This window comes from Lacerta agilis, chromosome Z (assembly GCF_009819535.1).
Source record: "Lacerta agilis isolate rLacAgi1 chromosome Z, rLacAgi1.pri, whole genome shotgun sequence".
Lineage (NCBI taxonomy): Eukaryota > Metazoa > Chordata > Lepidosauria > Squamata > Lacertidae > Lacerta > Lacerta agilis.
The window spans coordinates 16,534,766-16,557,974 of NC_046331.1; the positions used below are offsets into that span (position 1 = coordinate 16,534,766).

General features: G+C 45.4%; 1 protein-coding gene across 1 annotated transcript; it reads right to left on the bottom strand.

Moving 5' to 3' along the window:
• Positions 1 to 4,203: 4,203 nt before the first annotated feature.
• On the bottom strand, positions 4,204 to 10,790 carry DIPK1B (divergent protein kinase domain 1B). The gene is made up of 5 exons (XM_033137851.1): positions 10,477 to 10,790; positions 8,226 to 8,360; positions 7,185 to 7,292; positions 5,581 to 5,757; positions 4,204 to 5,261 (listed from the first exon to the last, which is right to left on the bottom strand). The coding sequence occupies exons 1-5, from the start codon at positions 10,528 to 10,530 to the stop codon at positions 4,449 to 4,451; spliced, it is 1,287 nt and encodes a 428-aa protein (XP_032993742.1). The 5' UTR covers positions 10,531 to 10,790; the 3' UTR covers positions 4,204 to 4,448.
• Between the last annotated feature and the right edge of the window lie 12,419 nt (positions 10,791 to 23,209).

Genomic DNA, 23,209 nt, shown 5'->3' on the forward strand with positions numbered 1-23,209 from the left:
AATGAATAACCACCTATGATTTGGAATGGGGATACAGATTTCTTGTGCTTAATGCAGCCTTCGGCGGCCTTCAATTTCAGCATATAATTTCAGGGTCTATGGATTAGTTTGTTTAATACCCTATTTTCTTCCGTTCAAAGGAGAGTTGCTGCTGGATTTCTGCAGCAGATATTTTAATGCACGAGGTAAGCCTGGCAACAGGTTCTCCAGACACAGATTGAAGAACTTTGCTGCCATGCAGCAGCTTTGTAGAGTTTGCACTTGTAAGATAAAAAAAAACAGGGTTTGTTTTAGGGTGTTGTTTTTTTTATATAGTGACCCAGATACATGCAGAGTGGAGGCAGCCAGGTACACTTGCCCCAGGCCTTGGAGGGCTAAGTTGGCTGGGGGGCATCACTAGGAGCCTGCCAGACTTACGATGTCATGCCAAGAATGCCCTATGCCTCCCAGGCAACTGGGGACTTACTGGGCAAAACAGCCATGGGCAAAACACCACACCTGCCTGTATGCACTGCAAGGCTTTGACAGTAAAAGCTGGACCTGCATTACTGCGTACAGTACTAATGTGTAGCATCAGATCAGATTAGCCAACAGTGCTGCTATGTCACATGTCATGTTTGTTGGAGCCATGTGTCTGGTTCATCTTGTACCAACAGGGCTTGGGTAAGAATGAGGCGTGTAGATTTAGTTTTGCAAGCATGGTTGAGAAGTGCACAGTACTTGTTAAATCAGTGTGGAATGTACAAGGTTTCTGAACTTCCATTTTTTTCTCTGTTTAAATTTTAGCTCCGTTGGAACAATAAAACAGGTACATCCATCAGGGGTGCAAATGAGGAAAAAGAAGCAGAAAGCAGATGCTCAGAGAGCAAGTCAGTCGCTCTCACAGTGGATTTGTGCACATGGGCAAGACCAGTGTGACCAGGACAAATTCAACAACCAAACCCAACAAGGATCCACAACAAGGGACTAATCATGAAGAGTCTACTAAACAACCGGAGCCATTTGAGAAACCTGATTCTGGTAATTTTGGGTGCGTCGATGAAAGCGATACAGGGGAGATTCTCACCTGTATTCTTCAAGATATGCATCTTCTTGCAGAGCGCAGTCAGTCAGGAACGAAGAATACAATTATTGTTTTCAGCTACATGTCAAATAGAATTCAAAATGAGTTGATTGCAGCATATGTGGAAAAGGTGATGAGCATATTGCAAAAGGATTTGGAGATTCCTACTACTACTATAGCATTATAGTTGATGGTATACCTGATTGCTATCACAAGGAGAAGCATGTGTTTTTGGTTCATTTTGTGGTGAAGATCAAGGAGCAGTGGGGAGTTGTTGAGCGTTTTCTGTGCATGGAAGACTGTAGCAATAAGACTGCTGAAGCTATTGCTAGTCCAGAGCATGGACTTTTCCACATGCCCTGGCCAGATAATGTTGCAACCATGTTTTGAAGTTCATAAAGGCGTTCAAGCACAAATTGTTCAGAAAGTGCCCAAAGCTTTCTTTTCAAATTGTGTAATGCACTCACTTAATTTTTCAGGATGCCATGATGCACAGGCCAGTATCCAAACAAAGTGTTTTTTTCAACTATGTGAGAAAGACATATACTTTTTTCACTTGCAGTCCACCACTCTAAAAAATACTGACGCGAGTCCTCAACACATCACTGCATTCAGCAAGTGCAACTCTTTGGAGTGCAACAATGCTATGTGACCAGTGTATGAAAAGCCAGAAAATATAACTTGAAAATATAACTACATTCACCAAACTCTCAACTGGAGAGCCTGTTACTTCACTGAGTGAGTGTCTTGAAAAGATCTGTCTATTGATGTGTATCAGATGACACATAAGGACAGGAAAACTTCCCACAGATTTGGCCCTTCTTGAACTTGCTCCAGTGAGTCATTCAAAGTGGTTAGCAACAACAAACAGGCTTGGTCGCTTATGGGTTTCAAAGCATGACCTTAAAGGCAAAACCCTCCACAACTTAAGACTGATAGAGGAATACATCATTTGTGTGTGGTACCCCTGCTGGTTCAGCATCAAAATAAAATACTCTTGGGGTGGAATGCCCACATCTTGTTTCAGGTGCAGTGAGTTAGGCTGCAAAAGAAGGTTATAGTGGATCCTGTTTTGCCACCCATCCAACGCTCAGCATGGTAAGCATTCAGGAAGATGATAATCCAGACACTCTTGGGCTCAGATGGCAGTGAGGAGAGCTGGTGTCCAAAAGATCCTTGACTTGAGGGGTGGAGATGATGACACTCTGGGAGATCTTTCTGTACATCTCAGGAATATATATTCCACAAATCCCAAGTGTTTTGTCCCTGTTGGAACTGATAGATGAACCAATGCAAGACTTGATTAAACTTGTTTAAATTTCTTATTAGCTGATGTCATTACTGTACCTTGTAATTAGAAAACATTAGAAAGTAATGTTGTATGTTTAGTAGGTTATGTTTTATGTAGATAAACTAAAAAAAATTTATAGGATTACCAGGCACTTTCAGAAGTTAAACTTTAAATTATTTGGTTCTCTGAGATCAATTTATGTGCTTTTTAATGAAATGTGGATTGATCAAGCTAAATGTTGTCCCGTCACAAAAATAATAGATTTGAATTCCCCAGACCCAAAAATAATATTTTTAAGACCCCTCACTGAAGAAATTTGGAAAAAATTAACTTTCACTCCTTAAAATTACATGCCCTAAATTGTGGTGGGCAGCTTGCAGTGTTTTGAATTGTGATGCTTTTGTAAACTGATAAAAGCACACAATAAAATTACTAAAGGGGTGTGTGTGAATGGGGTTGCATAAGCAATCATTTTAGCCCAGAAAGCCACTGTTGCTCTGGGGGAGACCAGAGGCCACCTTCACACCATACATTAGTATGCTATACCACTTTAAACAGTCATAGCTTCACCCAAAGAATTCTGGGAGCTATGGTTAAGGGTGCTGAGACTTGTTAGACCACCTGTCTCCCTCACAGACCTACAATTCCCAGAGTGTGTGGAATAGGGGCCTCCTAATAACTCTCATACTTTTAAACTATAGTTTTAAATACAGTATGATTCTTTGGTGAAGGCCAAGACTGTTAAAAGTGGTATCCAGTGCAGTCATAAAATTCTAGGAGCCCCAAAGAGTCCTAGGAGCTGGAGTTTGTCCAGAGTTGTTAAGAGGACCCCTGTTCCCTCCCCCCCCAAAAGCTACAATTGCCAGGGTGGTATAACAATCCCACATCCCACAGTACTTTGGGAAATGTAGCTTCGGGAGGGGAATAGCAGACTCTATTAACTCCCAGCACCCTGAACAAACTATAGCTTCCAGAATTCTTTAATGGAAGCTGTAACTATTTAAAGTGGTATCATTGCATTTTAAATGTCTGGTATGAATATGGTCATATGCACAAGCAGACAAGAAGAGCTCAGATAGGTTAGCCCAGGACCTGGCTTCTCCCTGTTTTTTATACTGGGACTCTAGCAAAAGAATTCCCACCCACCCACCCCCATTGTTGTTCTGCTTGCATCAGTTGCCAGCCATCCCTTTTGGGGTTTCTCTTGCAGGATGAGGTGTTGTTGCCACCCAAAGATTTGAGAGTGCAGTGGTGTTGTTGTTTATGTGCCATGTGTGGCATGAATCTGATTGTCAAAGCTCCCCAACCCCCAGGCAAAAGGGGGGGGGGTAGAAAAAATGTGTTGATGTTGTAAGATGTGACAAGACTGGTAAGATTGGGGAATTGCCCAAACTAGCAAATTCTAGTTTCTAGGAGTGAAGCATGCTGAAACAGCATTTTGCAAAAGATCTCTGCACCTGTCCAGAGGCCATCAGGTTTGTAGCTCTCTTGGAGCTACAAGTTGCTCGGAAGCTGGGGGTGGGTGGTAGACCAGTGGCCCTGGGGTCAATCCCTTGGAGCATCTCCAGGTGAGGCTGGGAATGTCCCCTGTCTGAATTGCTAGGGAGCTGCTTCCAGCCCTTCTGGACAACACTAAGCTATATGAACCCAAGGGTGTGACTCTGCATAAGGAGACCAGGATTCAAATCCCCTACTCAGCCATGAAGCTCACTGGCTGACCTTGGGGCAGTTGCTTGCTTCTTAGCCTATCCTAGCTTGTAGGGTGGTTGTTGGGATAAAATACACTCACTACCTTGAGTTTCTTGAAGGAGAGGTGGGGCATATAAACCTTAAGGACAAGGCCAAAGAGATAGAGAGAGCACTATTTATTTACATCAGAAGCTGTTCATCCAAAACAATTTCCCTTGCTTCACTGACAGTCTGTCCATCCAAAAGGGAGGAGGACCCATTGGTTATTCCACTTGTCCTTCCCCTCACCTGGCGCTAAATCTTCCTGCTTGCATACTTTTGGGGGCGGGGAGGGAGAGCTCCCTGGCCCTCTTCCTATTCTGCGATCATCTGTGTGCAACATCAGTGGTTTTCGGCATCCCACACCTATGAATATTTGGTATTTGAGATTTTCTTCCACAAGAGTGTCTTGAGGCTGCTGAGCACCAGTGAGTGGTGAACCTCCATCTGGCTGGCCAAGCCGCTGAGGGTTGTGCAGGTCTTGAGCTGCTTCTGAAGCTCATCTTTCAGATCGGACGGCGCCCCGTGGAGCAAGTACTCCTGCAGAAGCCCACACACCTTGGCCAGGTTGGGCTGGACCACGTCGCTCTTGCACTGCTTCATGAGCTTGTCGCAGGGGGCCATGCAGTCCCTCCCATAGGTACAGTCCACGTTCTGCTCGCAGTGGCGCCCTTTGAGGAAGCCCCGGATGGTCATCTCTGTCGCCACCTTCCGGAGGTCCACCATCTTGAAGTCGTGCCTGTCATTGTAGCCCATGTTCTTGAAGCCCGCCTCGCAGATGTAGAAGTTGCCGTACATCCCGTGGAAGATCTCCTCCACAAACTCCAAGAGGCCAATGGCGATCTTCGCTCTCTGCGGCCAGGCTGGGGAGAACCACCGGTGGAGGACCCTGTGGATGGCTGTGGGCAGCAGTGGCTGCAGGAAGCGAGGGACCTCCAAAGTATAGAGGGAGGTGTGGCGGATCTTCTCGGTGACGTACAGGTCCCCGCAGTGCCCCAGCAGCTGGGAGGTGTGCTCCTTCTCATGCAGGGAGAGTGTCAACAAGAAGTCATTCAGCTGCAGCAGCGCCCAGATGGATTTCGCCTCTGCCAGTGACAGTTTCCCATCTCGACTGACATCCGCCATGGCCATTATCTTGTTCACTAAGTTGGTGAAGGAGACCTGGTCGCCTAGATTGGACTGCAAAAGACAGATAGTTTTTCATTTCATTTCATTTTACTTCCTTCCTTTTCTCTCTCCTTTTATCCCTTTTGCTTCTAGCCTTTATTACCATTATAACAACCCTAAAAGTGCAGTAGCAGGGTATTACATAATCCCATATCCAAAGCAGAAAAACAGTAACTAATACTGTTATGAGATCGCTGGCTTCCCACCGCTACCCCCATCCCTTTGCCCTCCTTCCAGGACTTCCAACAGCCAGCTCTGTTGTTCTGGATCCTCAAACCCCTGAAAGCAAAATCCCTTCCCTCATACCCTGCTGGTGTAGTGACAAACTCACTTTTAAGAAATTCAGGAGCATCTCCTTGAACTCATCCATTGATGTCCCCCGGGTTGGCTTGCTGAAAAGGACCACATCTCTCCTGGGGGCTGAGTCAGGGTGGCCATCAGCCTTGAGGGCCTCTTCAATGCCACATTTGATGATCACCTCCTTCTCTTTCCAGAGGCCGCTGTATACCTGCACCAAGGAGAGGAATGTGACTTAGAGAGACAAACTGGATCTGCAGGACACAGATTTATTTGACAGGTGCCCAAAGTTCACAGAATGTAGCATTGGAAGGGAAGACACACACACACCCCTCCAAAGGGTCACTTAGTCCAACTCCCTGCATCGCAGGATTCACAGCTATGTTGACCAGCTGTCAGTATGTGCCTGTCAATATGAGAAGAGAGATTCCGAAAAGGGCGGCCTGAATGATTAGGTAGATGCAACTCAATGTGTAAAGTGATGCATGCTGGCGCAAACAAATCTTAATTCAACATACACAGGGGTCTGAATTGGAAGTGGCGGACCATGAGCCAGAACTTGGTGCCATAGCAGAGAGCTCAATGAAGGTGTTGGGCCAGTTTGGTGGTCATGAAAAACACAAACCATGCCTAGGGATCATCATGGAAGGAATTGGAAATAAACTGCCAGTGTCATTGCGCTGTTATACAGATCTAAGTTGCAACTGCGTTTGGAATATTGTGTGCCATTCTGGTTGCCTCGCCTCAAAAAGGATATTGTATATTATTGATTTTTTAGAAATCATTTTTATTGGCTTTACAAATACAAAATAAACAGAGAATAAAAAAGTATATATAAAGCGATTCTCTGAATCTCAAGACTTCCCCCATCCCCTCCATTTTAAATATCTACTACTGCATCTTCGTCAATACTCCATTTTTTATATCAAATCATATTATCCATCATAATTTTTACACTACAAGTGAAATCAAAATCCTGCCTTTGTTTCCATCTGCTTACAGTGGTCTCCTAAATAACTTATGAAGTTTTCCCATTCTTTTATAAAGTTTTTGTCCTCTCGGTTTCTGAGTTTTCCAATCAGTTTTGCCATCTCAGCATAGTCCATCAGCTTGGTTTGCCATTCTTCTCTGGTAGGGACTTTGCAAAAAGGATATTGTAGAGTTGGAAATGGTTTAGAAAATGGCAAGTAGAGGATCGAGCAGATGATGGAGTGTCTCCCCTCTGAGGAAAGGACTTTCCAATTTTGAGGAAAAAGATAGGCAATAAGATTAAAAATTTACAAAAATTTACATAGCATGGAAAGAGGAATGGGTTTTCTCCTTCTTTCGTGGACATTCAGTGAAGCTGAATTTTGGGAGGATCGAGGACAGACAAAAAGTCCTTCATGCAGCACACAATTAAGCTTTGGAACTTGTTCCCACGGGAGGCAGTTGCAGCCAGCAAAATGCATGGTTTTAAAAAAGAGGATTGGACAAATTCACCAATTTAAATGACCACCTTCCCACCAGCATATGGCAAGACTTAAGCGGCCTGCCCAGCACTGTGATATCCCCACCTCATCCCTGCTCCCTGCCAACAACTCGTGCCAACTTCAAAGTCTTTCCATAGCTCCAGCCAACGATGGAAGGTCAACCTACCTGCTGGGTGGGAGAGGACGAGAGGCAGTGCTGGAACACCAGTGTATGCTCCTTGCAAAGGTCTTTACACGTCGACCCGGAAATTATTCCTTTATTATATTGGTCACACTGGAAAGGAGGAGGGGGAGAAAACAAAGGAATCAATAACTGTTAGCAATCATATCCCACCTTTCCTCAAAGGAGTGTGAGGTGGTGTATGTGGCTCTGCTTCCCCTGTTTACCCTCCCAACAACCCTGGTGGGGTAGGGCTTAGAGACAGTGGCTGGTCCAAGGTCAACCAGTAAGCTTCATGCCCTGGGGTTGGTGTCCCTTCAAATGCTACAGTTCTATGATTATACAGCTCAGTTTCTTCAGCAAAGCATTGGGTTCCCATGTTATTTCCTTCCCTCCTGAACCAGGCAGAAAAGAGGATGTCAAATTTTTCAGGGGAAGGAGAATCTCACATTTCCTCACTGCGGCCAAAAAGCCCCTCCTGCTCCTTCCCCAGCAGTCAGGGATCATTCCTCATTGAACCATCATTAAATCAGAGCTCAGAGAACTCTTCATTAGAAGGCACCACTCTGGGCAAGTGGCAGATGGCAAACAGCAGCCATCTGGCCATCAAAGCTCCTCTGGAGGCTCCTTATCCAGCAACCAAAAGTTCCAGGCTTCTCTTCTGCTCACTCGGCTTCAGATCCATTATAGGTCCAAGTCCATGCAGCACCCCAGCTGACAGGGAACTTTTTCCAATGGAAATGCTATCACAATAGACCTTAAGGGAAGCCTGGCTACAGCTCCATCAGGCCAATGGCACATCTAGCCCACCATCCTGGTCTCACAGGGGTTGACCAGTTGTCCCGAAAGGATGCCCAGAAGTAGGACCTGAATGCCTAGGACCTGCAATTCCTAGCAACTGATATTCAGGCAACCCTAGAACTGTAGATTTGGAAGGAACCCTAAGGGTCATCTAGCTTCCAGCAAAGGAGACCCCACTGCCTTCCGATGTAATATTAATCATAGTAATAATAAATAATTTTGCAAATGTGGATGGGGGGCACTCACGATGATCATCTGGCAGATGTGTCCTCTGCAGAGTTCTGAATAGGACGAGTAATGCATATAGACCACCCAGCTGCCCACAAAAATGCCCAGCCAGGCAAAAAATAGGTACTTGACCTTGATGCCAGGAAGACGGCTCTGTGGGGTTGGGAAGAGAGAGTAAAAGAAATTTAAGGAGAGCCAAAACAGGTATGGAAGGATATATCTATATATACACAAAACCCACATCTGTCAACGGGTTAGAGGCAAGGTGAAGGTCCCAACCCACGTACAGTGTCCCAGGTCCAGAAAAAAACCTTGCTGGCATCACAACAGCTCAAGAGTAAACCCAGAGTTTCATTTTCGCTTTTCCTCTTTCAAAGTCTGCCTGGATCAGCACCTGCGCATGCCGGTGTGCCAGTCAGCATGGAATATTGGTTAGAGTGTCTGGCTGCTAGTACCTGGGAGAGACCAGGGTTCTAATGAGAAAGAGGCTCCCTGTCTGAAACGTTGGAGAGCTTCTGCCAGTCAGTGTAGACAGTACTGAGTTAGATAGAACAATGAGCCCAGCTTGATAAGAGGGCAGCATCTTATTTAAATTGGCTTGTTATTTAGAACATGAGGACTAGAGCCTTATTTTTTAAGTAAAAGGCTCAGTGGTAGAGCACTGGCTTTGCCTGCAGAAGGTCCCATGTTCAATTTCCAATGGCATCTCTAGGCCATGCTTGTGAAGACTGCTTGAAACCCTGGCGATCCACTGCTGCCAGTCAGTGTAGTCAATACCGAACTAGATATACCATCATGTTGCATCTTAAACTAAAAAGACCGAACCTTTCCTCTAGGAGAGTTGCTCCATGTCCACTTTCAGTTGCCCTTTTCTGAACCTTTTCCAACTCCCAGGCCGGAACTGTACACATGATTCCAAATCTGGTCCCCCCCCCCAACTGGTTGTGTATCCCCCCCCCCCCCGGTCCATTGGCCTTCACACTTGGGAAAGAGATGCCCCTTATTCTAACACATGCACAGACCCGCCGGGTGCAGAGCAGCCTAACCACAACTATACACTATTTCTTACCATCGTCTGCAATGGATGTTGGGAACACTGGAAACTGCCTTCTGCAGGACCAGACCCTTGCTCCATCTACTTCAGTATTGTCCATACTGACTGACTGGCATTCACACTTCCCCCACACTTCAGGCAGGGCGTCTTTCCCCAGCCCAACCTAGAGATGCCATTAGGGATCGAACCTGGGACCTTCTGCATGCCCAGCAGCTGTTCTGCCACTGAGTAGAAATCCTCTGAAAATATTTTCAACACTGACTGGCAGCACCTCTCCACCCATTCTGGCAGGAAGTCTCTTTCCTTTGCCCTACTTTATCTGGACACTACTGCCCCTCTCCTGAGAATTGCAGGATTCAAGAGAGGTCTCACTGCCATTTCCAAGCCAGTTTTCATTCTTCACACACACACACACACACACACACACACACCCTTGCTTGATTTGAAGGGCATTTTGTGTGCCCCTGCTGCAGCATTTGTCTGGCATTTGGGCACCAGAGATGTTGCAGTGCAAAATGCCCCCAAACTATTGGCCTTTTGCAGTTGCCAGCTGGCCTGGCTGATTTGCATGGCTGCCTCCAAATGGGCCAGATATTATTCTCCAGCACTCCCACACTGTCTCTGGCCTTTCCTCAGTATCTCCCCACACACAACCAGTCTCCCAGGTTCATTAAAAATAATACAGTAAATACACGTGCTTTGACAGTGAATACACTTCTTGCAGGGGCTTCTGCTTGTAGAAGCTAAAACCCAAAAACCCGAAAAGGAGGGGGTGTACTAGAATAGCAGATGAACTGGTGCAGGAGTTCTCCTCCACCTGCTTGTGGGGCCAACAAGAGGGGGTCCCCCTTCGCCCCCAGAAGGTTCCTCCTGCTTTTTTACCTGCTGCATCAGGTAACGCCCAAGTACCCCTTTAGCGCTTAAGCGGTAAACGGTCCAGTGGTGGGGAAGAAGCCGCCTTTGACATTGACAAGCTTGTCAATTTCAAGAGGCAAAGGCGCGCGGCGCCCCAGTATACAATCTCCAGCAAGAAGGGCGGCATTTTTATCGTTATTTTTTTGCTCCGAAGTCTCATCCCATCTTGAGAGATCAATTCTCCGCCTCCGCCCCCACGCAGTACCTGCAAACGGCACTGAGCTTCAGCTCGGAGGCCAGAGAGACACCCCCTCCCCTTCCATCGTTTCTCTCTCCATCCGCGCCCGCCTTCGCTCTCACCTGCAGCCCCATGGAGAGGGGGCAAAAAAGTACCAGCTGCACAACCCTTCTCATGCTGGGCTCTGGCAGTGCAGGGGGGGGTGTCTCTTTTGTTCCAAGCCCCCCTGGACAGAAGGGGGGAGGCACTGCGCTCACGCCAGACTGGAGAGGGCAGGGACTGGGGGGCTCGGTGGGTCCAAAGCAGTGGGTCTTCCAGGCTGGCCGAGGTGGGGGGCCCTGCTGCCTCCCCGTTTCTGCCGCATCTTCCTCCTTCCTCCTCCTCTGGATGATGCTGCGGAGACGCTCCTTAAAGGGGAGGCCTGCCCAGGCACATTTCTGCCCGCCGATGGAAAAAGAGACCCAAGGGGGAGCTTCCCCCCTCCCCTTCTCCTTCCGTCCACAATTGGGTCTCCAGCTTCCGCTTGTAAGTCTTTCTGGTATCTTCAGGCAGAAGGCAGGAGGCTTGGGGGGGGGGGGAAGAAGGGGAGCCCAGCTCCCGCCCCCCAAAAAACCTAGAGGAGAGGAGGGGGTCTCCCAATCCCAGGAAGGGCAGCTGGCATGCCACATTTGGAAATGGATGAAGTGGCATTGGTACTTTCTGCATAACACACTTTGCATCCTTTAACCTTAAGACTCGCTGAGAGAACCAACCACCTGGGTAGCAATGATCTTATTACTCTCCCTTCACCCTAAGATCAGAGGGCACGTTACAACCATTTAAAATACAATTTTTAAAAAAGGAAAAAATAAGAACGTTTCTGTATCAGGCCAGTGGCCCACTTAGATCAGCATCCTCTTCTCAGTGGCCAACCCAGTGAGAAACCTGCAGGCAGAACCCAAGCACAAGAGCAACATTCTCCCCTAATGTGGTTTCCAGAAGCACTGCTGCCTCCAGCTGGGGAGGTAGGTCAGAGCCATTGTGGTTAGTAGCTATGGATAGCCCTCTCCACCTACATGAAACTGTCTAATCCTCTTTTGGTGTTATCTTGCTTGGTGACTGTCACTCCCTCCTGTGGGAGTGAGTTCCACAGTTTAACTATTTAACATTTTAAAAACAGTTTTCCAAAACTTACAGTTACAGGAGGTACTATAGCAAAAAAAAAAAAAAAAAAAAAAAAAACATTAAATAAAAATATCATCTAATAAAAAGTAACAAAAGTCCATACAATTGCTTATATTTTAGATTTCCAATCTTTCTGCATCAGAAATCTTCAAAGCTTGAAAGAGGGTGATACCAATTGGAGGAGGAGGCTACTGGTAGCTACTAGCCCTGATGGTTAGGTTTTGTGAGTGTGTGTGCAACAGGACCTCCACTGCAGGATTCTCTTAAGACAGGATGCTCAGTCTAACCCACTTGTGTAGGAACGGAGGAAGCTGGCTTAAACCAAGTCAGGCCACTAGGTCCATCTAGCTCAAGACTGTGCACACAGATTAGCAGTGGCTCTCCAAAGTTTCTGGCAGGGTTTCTTTCCCAGCCTTACCTGTAGATGCCAGCAGGGATTAAACTTGGACCTTCTGTATGCAAGACAGGTGCTCTGTATCTACAGCCCTTCCCCTAAAAATAAACTAAGGTTCCAGACCTCATGATTCTTAGTGAAAGGCTGATTTTTCCAGAGCTTTTTGGCAGAGGGTCTTTCGCCAGTACTGTGTGCAGATGTCACTGGGGACTGAACCTGTGCCTTGCAAAGGAGATGCTCTACCCCTTCAACTAAACATAAAATACGATTCTAGTCCTCATAGTTCAATTGAAGAGGAACGAGGGGATCTGCCTTCTATCAAGTCAGACTGTTGGTCCATCCAGCTCAGTACACTGGCTTGCAGCAGTGGCTCTAGTCTCCAGGGTTTCAGGCAGGGGTCTTTCTCCCCCAGCCTCTGGAATAAGATGGATCCAGAGCAGCATGGATTCTGAGCAGAATCAGTTGCCTCTTGAATAAGACCTCAGCCAATCCTCAATCTGACGTTTTATTTTCCTTTGCAATTTTTTTTTTTTTTTTTGCCCTCTTAACCATCTCAGCTCTGCGCACCACAAACTGAAGGAGCTCCCAGGAAACGGTGGTGCACAGGTCAAAAACACCACCCACCCTTCAAGAGAACAGCTGTGTTGGAGCGCATCTCCCACAGAGGGGTTTGCACACCTGACATAGCCAGTAGGTGGCATGTTGAACTCAAGAAAAAGAAAGCCTCCACCTGCAGATAGTTTGGAGGTTAAAAAGGAAATAACGTATTTACTCAAGTCTAATGTGGAACGCCCTCCCATCAGAAGTCAAGGGAATAAACAACTACCTGACATTCAGAAAACACCTGAAGGCAGCCCTGTTTAGGGAAGTTTTTAAACTGTGATATTTTAAATGTATTTTAACGTTTGGTGGAAGCCGCCCAGAGTGGCTGGGGAGACCCAGCCAGATGGGCAGGGTACAAATAATAAATTGTTGTTGTTGTTGTTGTTGTTGTTGTTGTTGTTTTATTATAATGTGCCATCGAATCTAATGCGCACCTTAATTTCCACAACATAATTTGGCCAAAAAAGGTGAGCATTAGATTTGAGTAAAAATGGTAGTTATGTTTTTCTGTTTTAATTCTATCTCTTCTTCTGATGGGTATGCCTTAAATAACTGCATTAAAAGTATAAAATCTCTAATAAAAGCAAAGTTAATAGGAAAGAAAGGGAACATCGGTGGCACTTCAGACAGACTCCAGCTCCCAGCAGCCACTGTAGATCATCTGCTTTGGTTGCAGTCAGCCCCAAGTTTCATCAATGGCATCTCCAGGTGGGGCAGGGAATGTTCCCTGCCTGAAACCCTAGAGGCACTGCCAGTCAGTGTGTGCAGTGCTGAGCTAGGTGGACCAAGGGCCTGACATGATCTAAGACCCTTTGCCCCTGAGATTACTTCTGTTTATTAAAAGTCACCTTATTGTGATCTCTATCAGTGTAACATTGAAAACAGCCTAAGGTCACCAACAGTTCTGTTCCCCAAAGATCATACAGCAGGCATAGGCAAACTTGGCTCTCCAGATGTTTGGAGACTTCAACTCCCATCATCCCTAGCTAACAGGACCAGAGGTCAGGGATGATGGGAACTGTCATACAATCTACATGAGGAAGAATTTTCTGGTGGCAAGAGCAGTTCAGCAGTGCTGTGGAACAGACTCCCTCAGAAGGTGGTGGACTCAGAGGTGTAGGAAGCCCAGAGGGTACCGGGGGCGACAATTTTTTTGTCACCCCCCGGGACCCGGAGCGGCGCCTGTACGGCACCCGGTATGGAGTGTGCATGTGTGGAATTCTGTGCATGCACACTCCGTACGGTGCAGCTCCACCCAGCCAAGCGCTGAAAAAAGCCCTTAAAAAGAAAAAAAAAGGAAAGGAAAGCAGCTGCCGGCCGAGCGAGCAAGCTGCTGCATTCCTTTCCCCCCCCCCAAATAATATTTATTCTTTTTCAAAATAAGCATACAAAAACATAAAACACATACAAAAGCCTTAAAAAAACATAAAAAGATTCTTTTTTCTCCTCTACCTTTCTTTAACAGTGTTAGCTGGCTTCCCTCAGTCCTTCCCATCTGATTTTCATTGTTAAATCATCATTAGCAGTTTGGTTTATCATCATACTTAACATATTAATAATAATTACCAACTTAGCTATTATTGACCTATATTATTACTTCACCATAAAAAACAAAACAACAACTCTATACTAAAACCAGCCTTCATGCTGTAAGCCTATAACTCCTCCTCTACAAGTCCATAATTCTATATATTGCAATATTTTTTCAAATAAGCTTTGAATTTCTTCCAATCTTCTTCCACCGCATCTTCTGTCTGGTCATTCAGTCTCCCCGTCAGTTCAGCAAGTTCCATAAATTCCATCATCTTCATTTGCCATGCGTCTATGGTTGGTATCTCATGTGTCTTCCAGTTTGGGGCAAGAAGTAGTCTAGCAGCTGTTGTGGCATACAAAAAGAATGTAATGTCCTTTTGGGGGATTTCTCCTCCAATAATTCCAAGTAAAAAGGCTTCTGGTTTTTTTAACAAATGTGATTTTCAACACCTTTTTCATTTCGTTATAAATCTTTTCCCAGACATTTTTTTACTTTGGTAACAACCATACACCAAATGTAACTGGCTGAAAATAGTATCAATATTGCATCATTTTTTCCCCGTAACCTATGTATATTTACTCACACCAATAATATAATCTAGAATGAAACAAAATGAATCTGCAAAACATGCAGGAGCAGGGCCGTCTCATCATAGGGAGTGGAGTAGGGAAACTACTCTCTATCGCCAGACTCCTTAGTGTTTCGTACACCGGTCAAGACAACGACATCCCTACACATTTGATTGGCACGACCACAGCAACCATCTCCATATCCAGCACTGTCGGTCTTTGGGACCTTCATCTGAATCATATGATCTACACAGGACTTGCTGAACTCTTGTGTTATGGACTTCTAGTAGAAGGAGTATCCTCCTGCATGTTTTGCAGATTCATTTTGTTTCATTCTAGATTATATTATTGGTGTGAGTAAATATACGTAGGTTACGAAAAAAATGATGCAATATTGATACTATTTTCAGCCAGTTACGTTTGATGTATGGTTATTATGCGTGCTACGTAACTTAGGTTTTTTTTGGTGTTTGATACTAGTTTTTTACTTTGGGGCAGGCCCACCACATGTGCAAAAAGGTACCTTCCTTCTCTTTACATTTCCAGCGGCTGCTTTCCTTTTCCTTTTTTTTTTAAGGGCTTTTTTCAGCGCTGGCCCAGGCGGAGCCGCAGAGGCGAGGGGCGGGCCAGCAAGGAGGGCTGTCATGCCAGGCCAGCCACAAGCGTGACACCCCTCCTTGCTGGCCCGCCCCTTGCCTCGGCAGCCAAGCACTGAAAAAAGCCCTTTAAAAAAAAAAAAAAGGAAAGGAAAGGAAAGGAAAGCAGGTGCCAGCGGCTGGCCAAGCAAGTAAGCAAGCCAGCTGCCGCCGCTGCGCACCAAACAATGTTTTAGGGCTCGGCTTTGGAGGCGCTGATCACAGGGGTGGGGCCCACCATGAGTGTCACCCCCCCAGGGTGGTACCTGGGACGGTCCGCCCCCTTGCTCCGCCCCTGGGTGGACTCCCACTTCCTTTGAGGTTTTTAAGCAGAGGTTAGATGGCCATATGTCATGGATGCTTTAGTTGAGATTCCTGCATTGCAGGGGGTTGGAACAAAATGACCCCACTGCCAAAGTCCTAGCTCCACAATCCATTGGAGGGGAAAAGCCCCTGAGCTCTCAGGAACTAGCCTGACCCCACGGACGCAGGTTTTGGACCACTTCCAACATCCCCTCTCACTTCCAAAGGAGGCATCCTTGATATCTGCATAGCCAGTCAATGGGGAAAGTGGTCTCTGGGAAGGTTTCAGGCAGGGGACATTCCCATTCTCACTTGAAGATGCCAGGGATTGAACCTGAGACCTTCTGCACGCAAAGTGGGTGTTCTGCCACTGACCTTCCTAAGGCTTCCAGGAACCAGGATTCAGAAGCGTTACTGCTTCTGATTGTGGAAGCAGAGCATAGCCTTATCTTCCATGAATAGCCTCATCCTCTATGACAGGGGTGTCCAGCTTCCAAGAGACTGCGATCTATTCCCACTATAAAAAACACTGGCAGTGATCTACCCATTCGATTGACCAAAGTTGTTGAGCTTTTTTGTTTTGTTTTTTGGTCGATCAATCAGGATCACGCGATCAACCATAACACCCCACGATCGACCGGTACATCACGATCGAACATTTGGACATCCCTGCTCTATGAAATAAGTGTTGATTAGTTCAGATATCAAAGGTTCATTATTATTCCACAAAATGTATACCTCTTTAAAAGTTACTGTAAATCTCATGACCTAGTTTTGCAAATGTGAGGGAGTACAGCAGGTGTTGTTAATTGAGCTGTAAATGTAGTATATAAGGAGCATTGTGTACTCCTCTCTGTACCCTGGTGGGTGGGTCGGTCACTGGCTGGGTCATGGTTTGTGGGATTTTGTAATCTTAGTATAACTTCTATTATTATATTTTTTTCTATAATTAAAAACCAAGCAAAGGACCTGTTTTTGCATCCTCTTAATTATTTTAAATACGTGTAGTTTTCTCAGCATATCTTCTGCTCAGCGGTCGCTCCACTGAATTTTCATAACAATAAGAAGAGCCTGCTGGATCAGGCCAGTGGGGGCCCACCTAGTCCAGCCTGCTCTCACAGTAGCCAATCAGGTGCTCCCATGGGAAGCATGCAAGCAACAGCAACACTCCCATTGTTATTCTCCATTATCTGGGTATTCAAAGGTAGACTGCCCCTGGGCATGGAGGTTCTGCAAACACAATAGACCTCCTTAAGAAGAGCCTGCTTGCTGGATCAGGCCAGTGGCCCATCTAGCCCAGCACTCTGTTCTCACAGTGGCTAACAGGATCCCTATTATGAGAAACCCACAACCAACACTTGAGCACAAGAGCCCTCTCCCCTTGTGTGGTTTCCAGAAACTGGTATTCAGAAGTGCTACTGCTTCCTATGGCGGAGGCAGAGCATAGCCATCATGTAGTAGCCACTGATAGCCCTCTCCTCCTCCATGAATTTGTCTAAGCCCTTTAAAAGCCATCTGCGTTGGTAGCTACCACTTCCTCCTGTGGGAGCGAAGTGAAGAAGGACTTATTTTTATCTGTCCTGAATCTTTCAACATTCAGCTTCACTGGATGCCCACGAAAGAGGAAGAAGGACTTCTTTCTATTCACTCTCCATGACACGCATAATTTTGTGAACTTCTCTCTTTTACTTGCCTTTCCTCTAAACCAGTGGTTCCCAATCTTTTTTTGGCCACACCCCACCTAAGCATCTCTAAAATCCTGATCCCCACCCCCATTACATATAATTCTTATTATTCAAAAAGTGAACTCCTATTCACGTGGAGGAAGCCTAAAAGGACATTAACTTGGTCTAAACGTTCTCGAATTCACCCCCCTAAAAAACAAATCGCGCCCCCCCCTGTGGGGCATGCGCCCCACGTTAGGAACCACAGCTCTAAACCAAAAAGTCCCAAACTCTCAGGAGTCACTCAAGATAAAGCAGGGTGCCCCAGTTCTAGAGCCCCCAGCAACTCAGCTCTTAGCCTAGAACACCTGTCATGAGATTGTTACCTTCCTCAGCCTGCTGCAGTTGCCTTGAGTTCGGTTCTCCAGGGAACTGGGTGCCTGATGGTAGCTGAGTCAGGCTCCTTTTTTTTCTTAAAGCACGGGTTTCCACATTTTGCTGAGGCAAGACCTTTAAACCTTGTGATAGATTGGGAAGAGGCAGCTGATCCAGGTTTCTGAATTTTTGTTTTTGAGCTGGCTGGCCTTGGCAACATTAAGTGAAAGAATTTCTGCCGAAGATAGAGGGGAGGGCTTGTTGCAATTGCTGGGGGGGGGGGGGTTGGTTGGAGGATTTTTGTATTCCAGCTAAACTTAGTGTGATGCCTTTGCAGAAGTCTCTGGTGCTTTGCTCAGTCTGGTGCTGGCTGAACCTGCAAAAATGCACAATCCTACTTTCACTCTTGTTATAGATGAGGTGTGTGGCCAAACCCAATAAACTAACAATTTTTCTCTTCACCGGCTGGCCTAGTGAAGAGCAAATCTGTTAACATGACAAATAGGACATCTGAGAAGAATCCTGGGGTCTGGGGAGACAGGTGTTGCCAAGGTGATGGGGTGTGTGTTTGAAGTGACAGGAAAAGAGAGTTTTTAGCAAGGTGTTCTGCGAAAGAGGAGGGAAAGACTTGGATCCATCTTCGGCAGGCTGGCTGAAGGCTGGCTGGGAGAGATGCCTTGGATTCCAGGGCTACTCTGCTGTGGTGGACAAGCCCCTCTTGAAATGGCCATGCTGTAAGATCTGGACTCCCTCCCTGCAGAGTGAAGGTGTAAATAGGTGAATAAACTATATTTCTTAAAACTACGACAGTCTCCGCTGTGTCTCAATTCTTCAAAGGAACACAAACCCTGGGTGAATGCTGGGAACCCCCTGGCCTCATGCTACTGCTTAGCAGAGAGCAGGAGAGGCACTCAGCTTTCGTAACAACTCTGAATGAGAGCTGAGTTGGGAAAGGGCTACAGCTCAATGAGAGAGCACCTGCTTGGCATGCGAAGGATCCCAGGTTCAACTTCTACTTTATCCAGGTAGAGGTTCTCCATCTGAAACCCTGAAAAGTCACAACCAGTCAGGTGTGAATATTACTGAGTAGATGGACCAAGGGCATCAGTAGAAGGCAGCTTTCTATATTCCTATTTAACTCAGAACTATGAAGACTAGAATCTTACTTTTTAAAAAAAAAATTATTTGAAAATAAAAAGCTTACAACCACAATCACTGTAACATATATCATTTTGCTTTTATATCATGCTCTTAATACTTCTTCAAATACCACCTTCTATTTCCCTCCCTCCCTACTTCCCCTCACCCATGTGCGATCTTGTTGGTACCGTATTTATATTGTTGTTTCTTGTTGTGTTATCAGTTGTTTGTACTTAATAATTCTATCCTTTGTAATATTATCCTGTACCCTTGCAAGTAATTCCTTTTATAATTATTTTAAAATTTATTTCCATTTCCATATTTTTCCATATATGCCTCTTCACACTCCCACTCTCTCTTAACGTTTTGCTTAGAGCTGCCTCTAATTGAAGCTGTTAATTTTGCCATTGCCATAAATTCGCAAATCTTGATTCTCCATTCTGATATTTCAGGTATTTATCCTTTTTCCAATTCTTTGCCAGTAGTGGTGTTGCCGCTGCTGTCCCGTAGAGGAATACTGGTATGTTCTTTTTGTCTTTGGGAATATCATTGGTTATTAAGCCCATCAGATATGCTTCTGGCTTCTTGAGAATTGTGCTCTTAAATATTCTTTTCACCTCTTCATGTATCTTAGTCCAGAATTGTTTGATCACCTTACACCTCCACCACATATGATACATTGTTCCCACCTCTACTTTACATCTCCAAAACAGTTTTGAATATTTTTTATAAATCTTAGCCAATTTCACTGGGGTATTGTACCAACGGTAGCACATTTTCATTATGTTTTCTCTTATCACATAGCAGGGTGTAAAATTTATATCTACACTCCACAATTTTCCCCACCTCGAAAAATTAGAATATTGTGGAAAGGTTTGTTTCTTTCAGTAATTCAACTTAAAAGGTGAAACTAATATATGAGATAGACTCATGACATGCAAAGCGAGATATGTCAAGACTTTATTTGTTATAATTGTGATGATTATGGCGTACAGCTGATGAGAACCCCAACTTAACAATTTCAACTTTGGGGTTTTCATCAGCTGTGCGCCATAATCATCACAATTATAACAAATGAAGGCTTGACATATCTCGCTTTGCATGTCATGAGTCTATCTCATATATTAAACTCCAGTAGCTAATGAAAACAATTGCTTTCATAAATGGACTTTTCCACGATATTCTGATTTTTCGAGTTTCACCTGTATTGTCTTGCCGAGATCTTGTGACCACTTTATCGTTGTTTCTCTTATTACTTCATCTTTCAATTCCTACTCGAGGAGTAAGTTATACATTTTCAATATTATCTTTTTATTTGGCTGCAATAATTCGCTTTGCAATTTAGAGGTTTTGTGTTCAAAACCATTTTTTTGTCTTCGTTAAACAGGTGAGCTATTTGATGGTATTGTAGCCAGCTATTACAATATTCCTTAATCTCATCATATGGTTTTAATTTTACGACACCATGTTCTATTGTTAATAGTTGTTGGTATGTTGGCCAATTCTTTTCCATGTTTATTTCTTTTTACTGCTAATACCTCTGGTGGGGAGACCCACCAGGGTATCTTTGGTTCCAGTAAAAAAGGTAAAGGTAATTTACTCATACTTTATGCTCTATAGGGGTTTTCTAATTATATGATTTAGGAAATCCTTACTTACAGCCACTTTGTCATAGTGGCTTTTTAGGGGGAGGGCCGTAGCTCCGTGGTAGACCACCTGCTTTCTGACTTTGACTCTGGGGAGTCACAGCCAGTCAGAATAGACAGTGCTGAGCTAGGTGGACTGATGCTCTATAACTCTGTGTCATGCAACTTCTTATGTTTGATCCTTCAGTGGCTTTGCAAAGGTTTTTGGACCTGGAAAGCAGCCATAACTGGAATGAATGAATGACTAAATAAAGGCATGGACTAGGTGTTTGGAGAACAGTGGGGTGAGGGGCAATCCATTGACCAGCCTTGCAAACTCAGCAACTGGTTGGCCTCCCGACTCCCTGTGGTTATCCCTACTATCAGCACAGCATCTTGCTGGTAGGCACAATGGCTATGCTCTTCCTCTGAAGATGGAAGCAGCAGGAGAGGAGAGGGCTCTTGTGTTCAGGGCCAGCTTGGAGGTTTCCATTTGGACCATCTCACTGGCCACTGGTGAGAATAGGATGCTGGACTAGGTGGGCCATTGGCCTGATCCAGGAGGGCTCTCTTTATCTTTTTATTTAAGAGGAACCCTGCTAGATCAAGCCAAGATGGGCAACCCCACCAAACCCAGAATCCTCTTCTTTACAAGAACCCAGGAAGCTCCAGGAAGCCCACAAGCCTGGTATCTCTTTGCATCTTTGCAGGGGGACATCCCTAGTTGCCTGGAATCAAGAAAATGTAGTTTTGTGGTTGCTTTTATGTGATAGTTCTCATTTTAAAAACAAGTTTGTCCTGTAGATGATGATAATTGCATAAGAACCAGCCCCTGACTTCATCAGAAGACAAGGAAATTGGCTGGCTGCCTTTCCCAACACTCCCTGCTCTTGTTTTTTGATTTTGTCAACCCTTAACCCAGATGAAATTTTGTGTTGAAACCAGAAAGTGTTTCTGCTGGCAGTTTAAGTACAGGAAAGCAGAAGGCACCCTGTGGTGGGCAGAGCCTCTTTAAGATCAGCTTATTACACTGATTTCACCCAGTATCAAAGTTCAGATCTGGAATGTGAAGCAAGAAAAGACAACAGTGCTCCTGAGTCAGGTGCAGACTGCATTCCCCTCCCTGCCAAGAAACCACTGAGAGTCTCATGCACATCAAGGATGAGGGAGAAGGATCACAGTTGTGTGTGTTTTCTGGAAACCTTCTGGGTCATGCCATTTCTGCTGGCCACAGAGCCCACAGCCTTACATCAGGTCAGATCCCTAGTCCATCTGACTGGCAGCAGCTGTTCTGGCTTTTAAGCAGGGGGCTCTTTACCAACCCTATGTGGAGATGCCAGTGGGGATTGAACCTGTGACCTTCTGCATGAAAAGCAGGTGCTATACCACTGATCTATATGCTAAAAATTAATAGATTCCAGTCTTCAAGGTTCTGAATAAAGGGATTGAACCTGAGGCCTTCTGCATTTAAAGCAGCTGCTCTGGTAACACAGAGGCACTGTATTTTCTGAATTGGTGTTTATACTGGCAGGCTATGAACAAGGGCTAATTTTGAAAAGCAATGCAGACTCAATACAGAACATGGAGAATTCCCACACAGACCTACCCTTTTTTTTTCCTTTGCAGATTGCATTCTCTTTATAAGCTGCCTTAGACAATATTTCCACCAGGGGCAATAAATCAAAGCAAACACCACCAGGTTTTGTCAGTGGGGGCAGAATCTCAGCTAAATTGCAACCCAGCGAGCTTCCCACCCAAAACTCTCACCTTCCCAATCTGCACTTACGTAATCCTGGCCCTTCAACAAAAGCATCCAAAGTCCATCACCACAGAGAGGCCCTTGGGACAGATCCTGCCAGTGCCTTTTGCCAGAGTCACGATGGAGCAGTCTAACCTGGGAATAGCAGTGCACTTTGGAACACAGCAACACACCCATCGGTACACAAGCAGGGCTGTCACATATAATAAATGATATGTATACATGCAAATTTAGGCCAATACTCAGGAACCCTTGGATGCCAGATCTTACTCTGAGGAAAGGACTGCCAACATTATATTATGGGCCCAGCAGGGAGGGGGCTTTTTCAGCCTGAGGGCCACATTCTCTTCTGGGCAACCTTCCAGGGGCCACATGCCAGTGGTAGGTGAAGCCAGAGGCAAAAGTGGCTAGAGCAATTCATGCAATTTTACCTTTTGACAATACAGTAAGCTAGTTCCTACACTTGTATGAAGAGTCTGCTGGATCAGGCCAGTGGCCCATCTAGTCCAACATCCTCTTCTCACACTGGCCAACCAGGTGTATCTTCTGGGTGGCCCACGAGCTGGACCTGAGCACAAGAGGCCTCTCCCCTCCTGCGGGTCCTAGCAACTAGTGTTGCAGAAGCATTGCTTTCTCCAACTGGGGAGGCAGAGCATAGCCACTGTGGCTTTTGGCCATTGTCAACTACCTCCTCCATGAATTTGTCTAATCCTTTTTTTTAAAAGCCACCTAGGTTCGTGGCCATCACTGCTTCCTGGGGATGAGAGTTCCAAAGTTTAACTCTGCACTGTGTGAAGAAGCCCTTTCTTTTAACTGACCTGAATCTTCCAACATGAGAGGGGGGGGGGAAAACTTTTCTCTCCCCACTTTCTCCACACCATTTTAGACACTATTATCATGTTGCCCCATGCATACACACACACCACAGACCTCGATAGGTCAATGTTTCCTTATGATTTTTAGTAGGACCAAAGAAAGCACTTGCGCAACAGGAGGAGTCAAACTGCAGATTTAGAAGCCGCCCCAATTTGCTCTCCAGAACCAATGGCTATACTTGCATCTCTTCTAAAGCATTAAAGCAGCTTAGCAA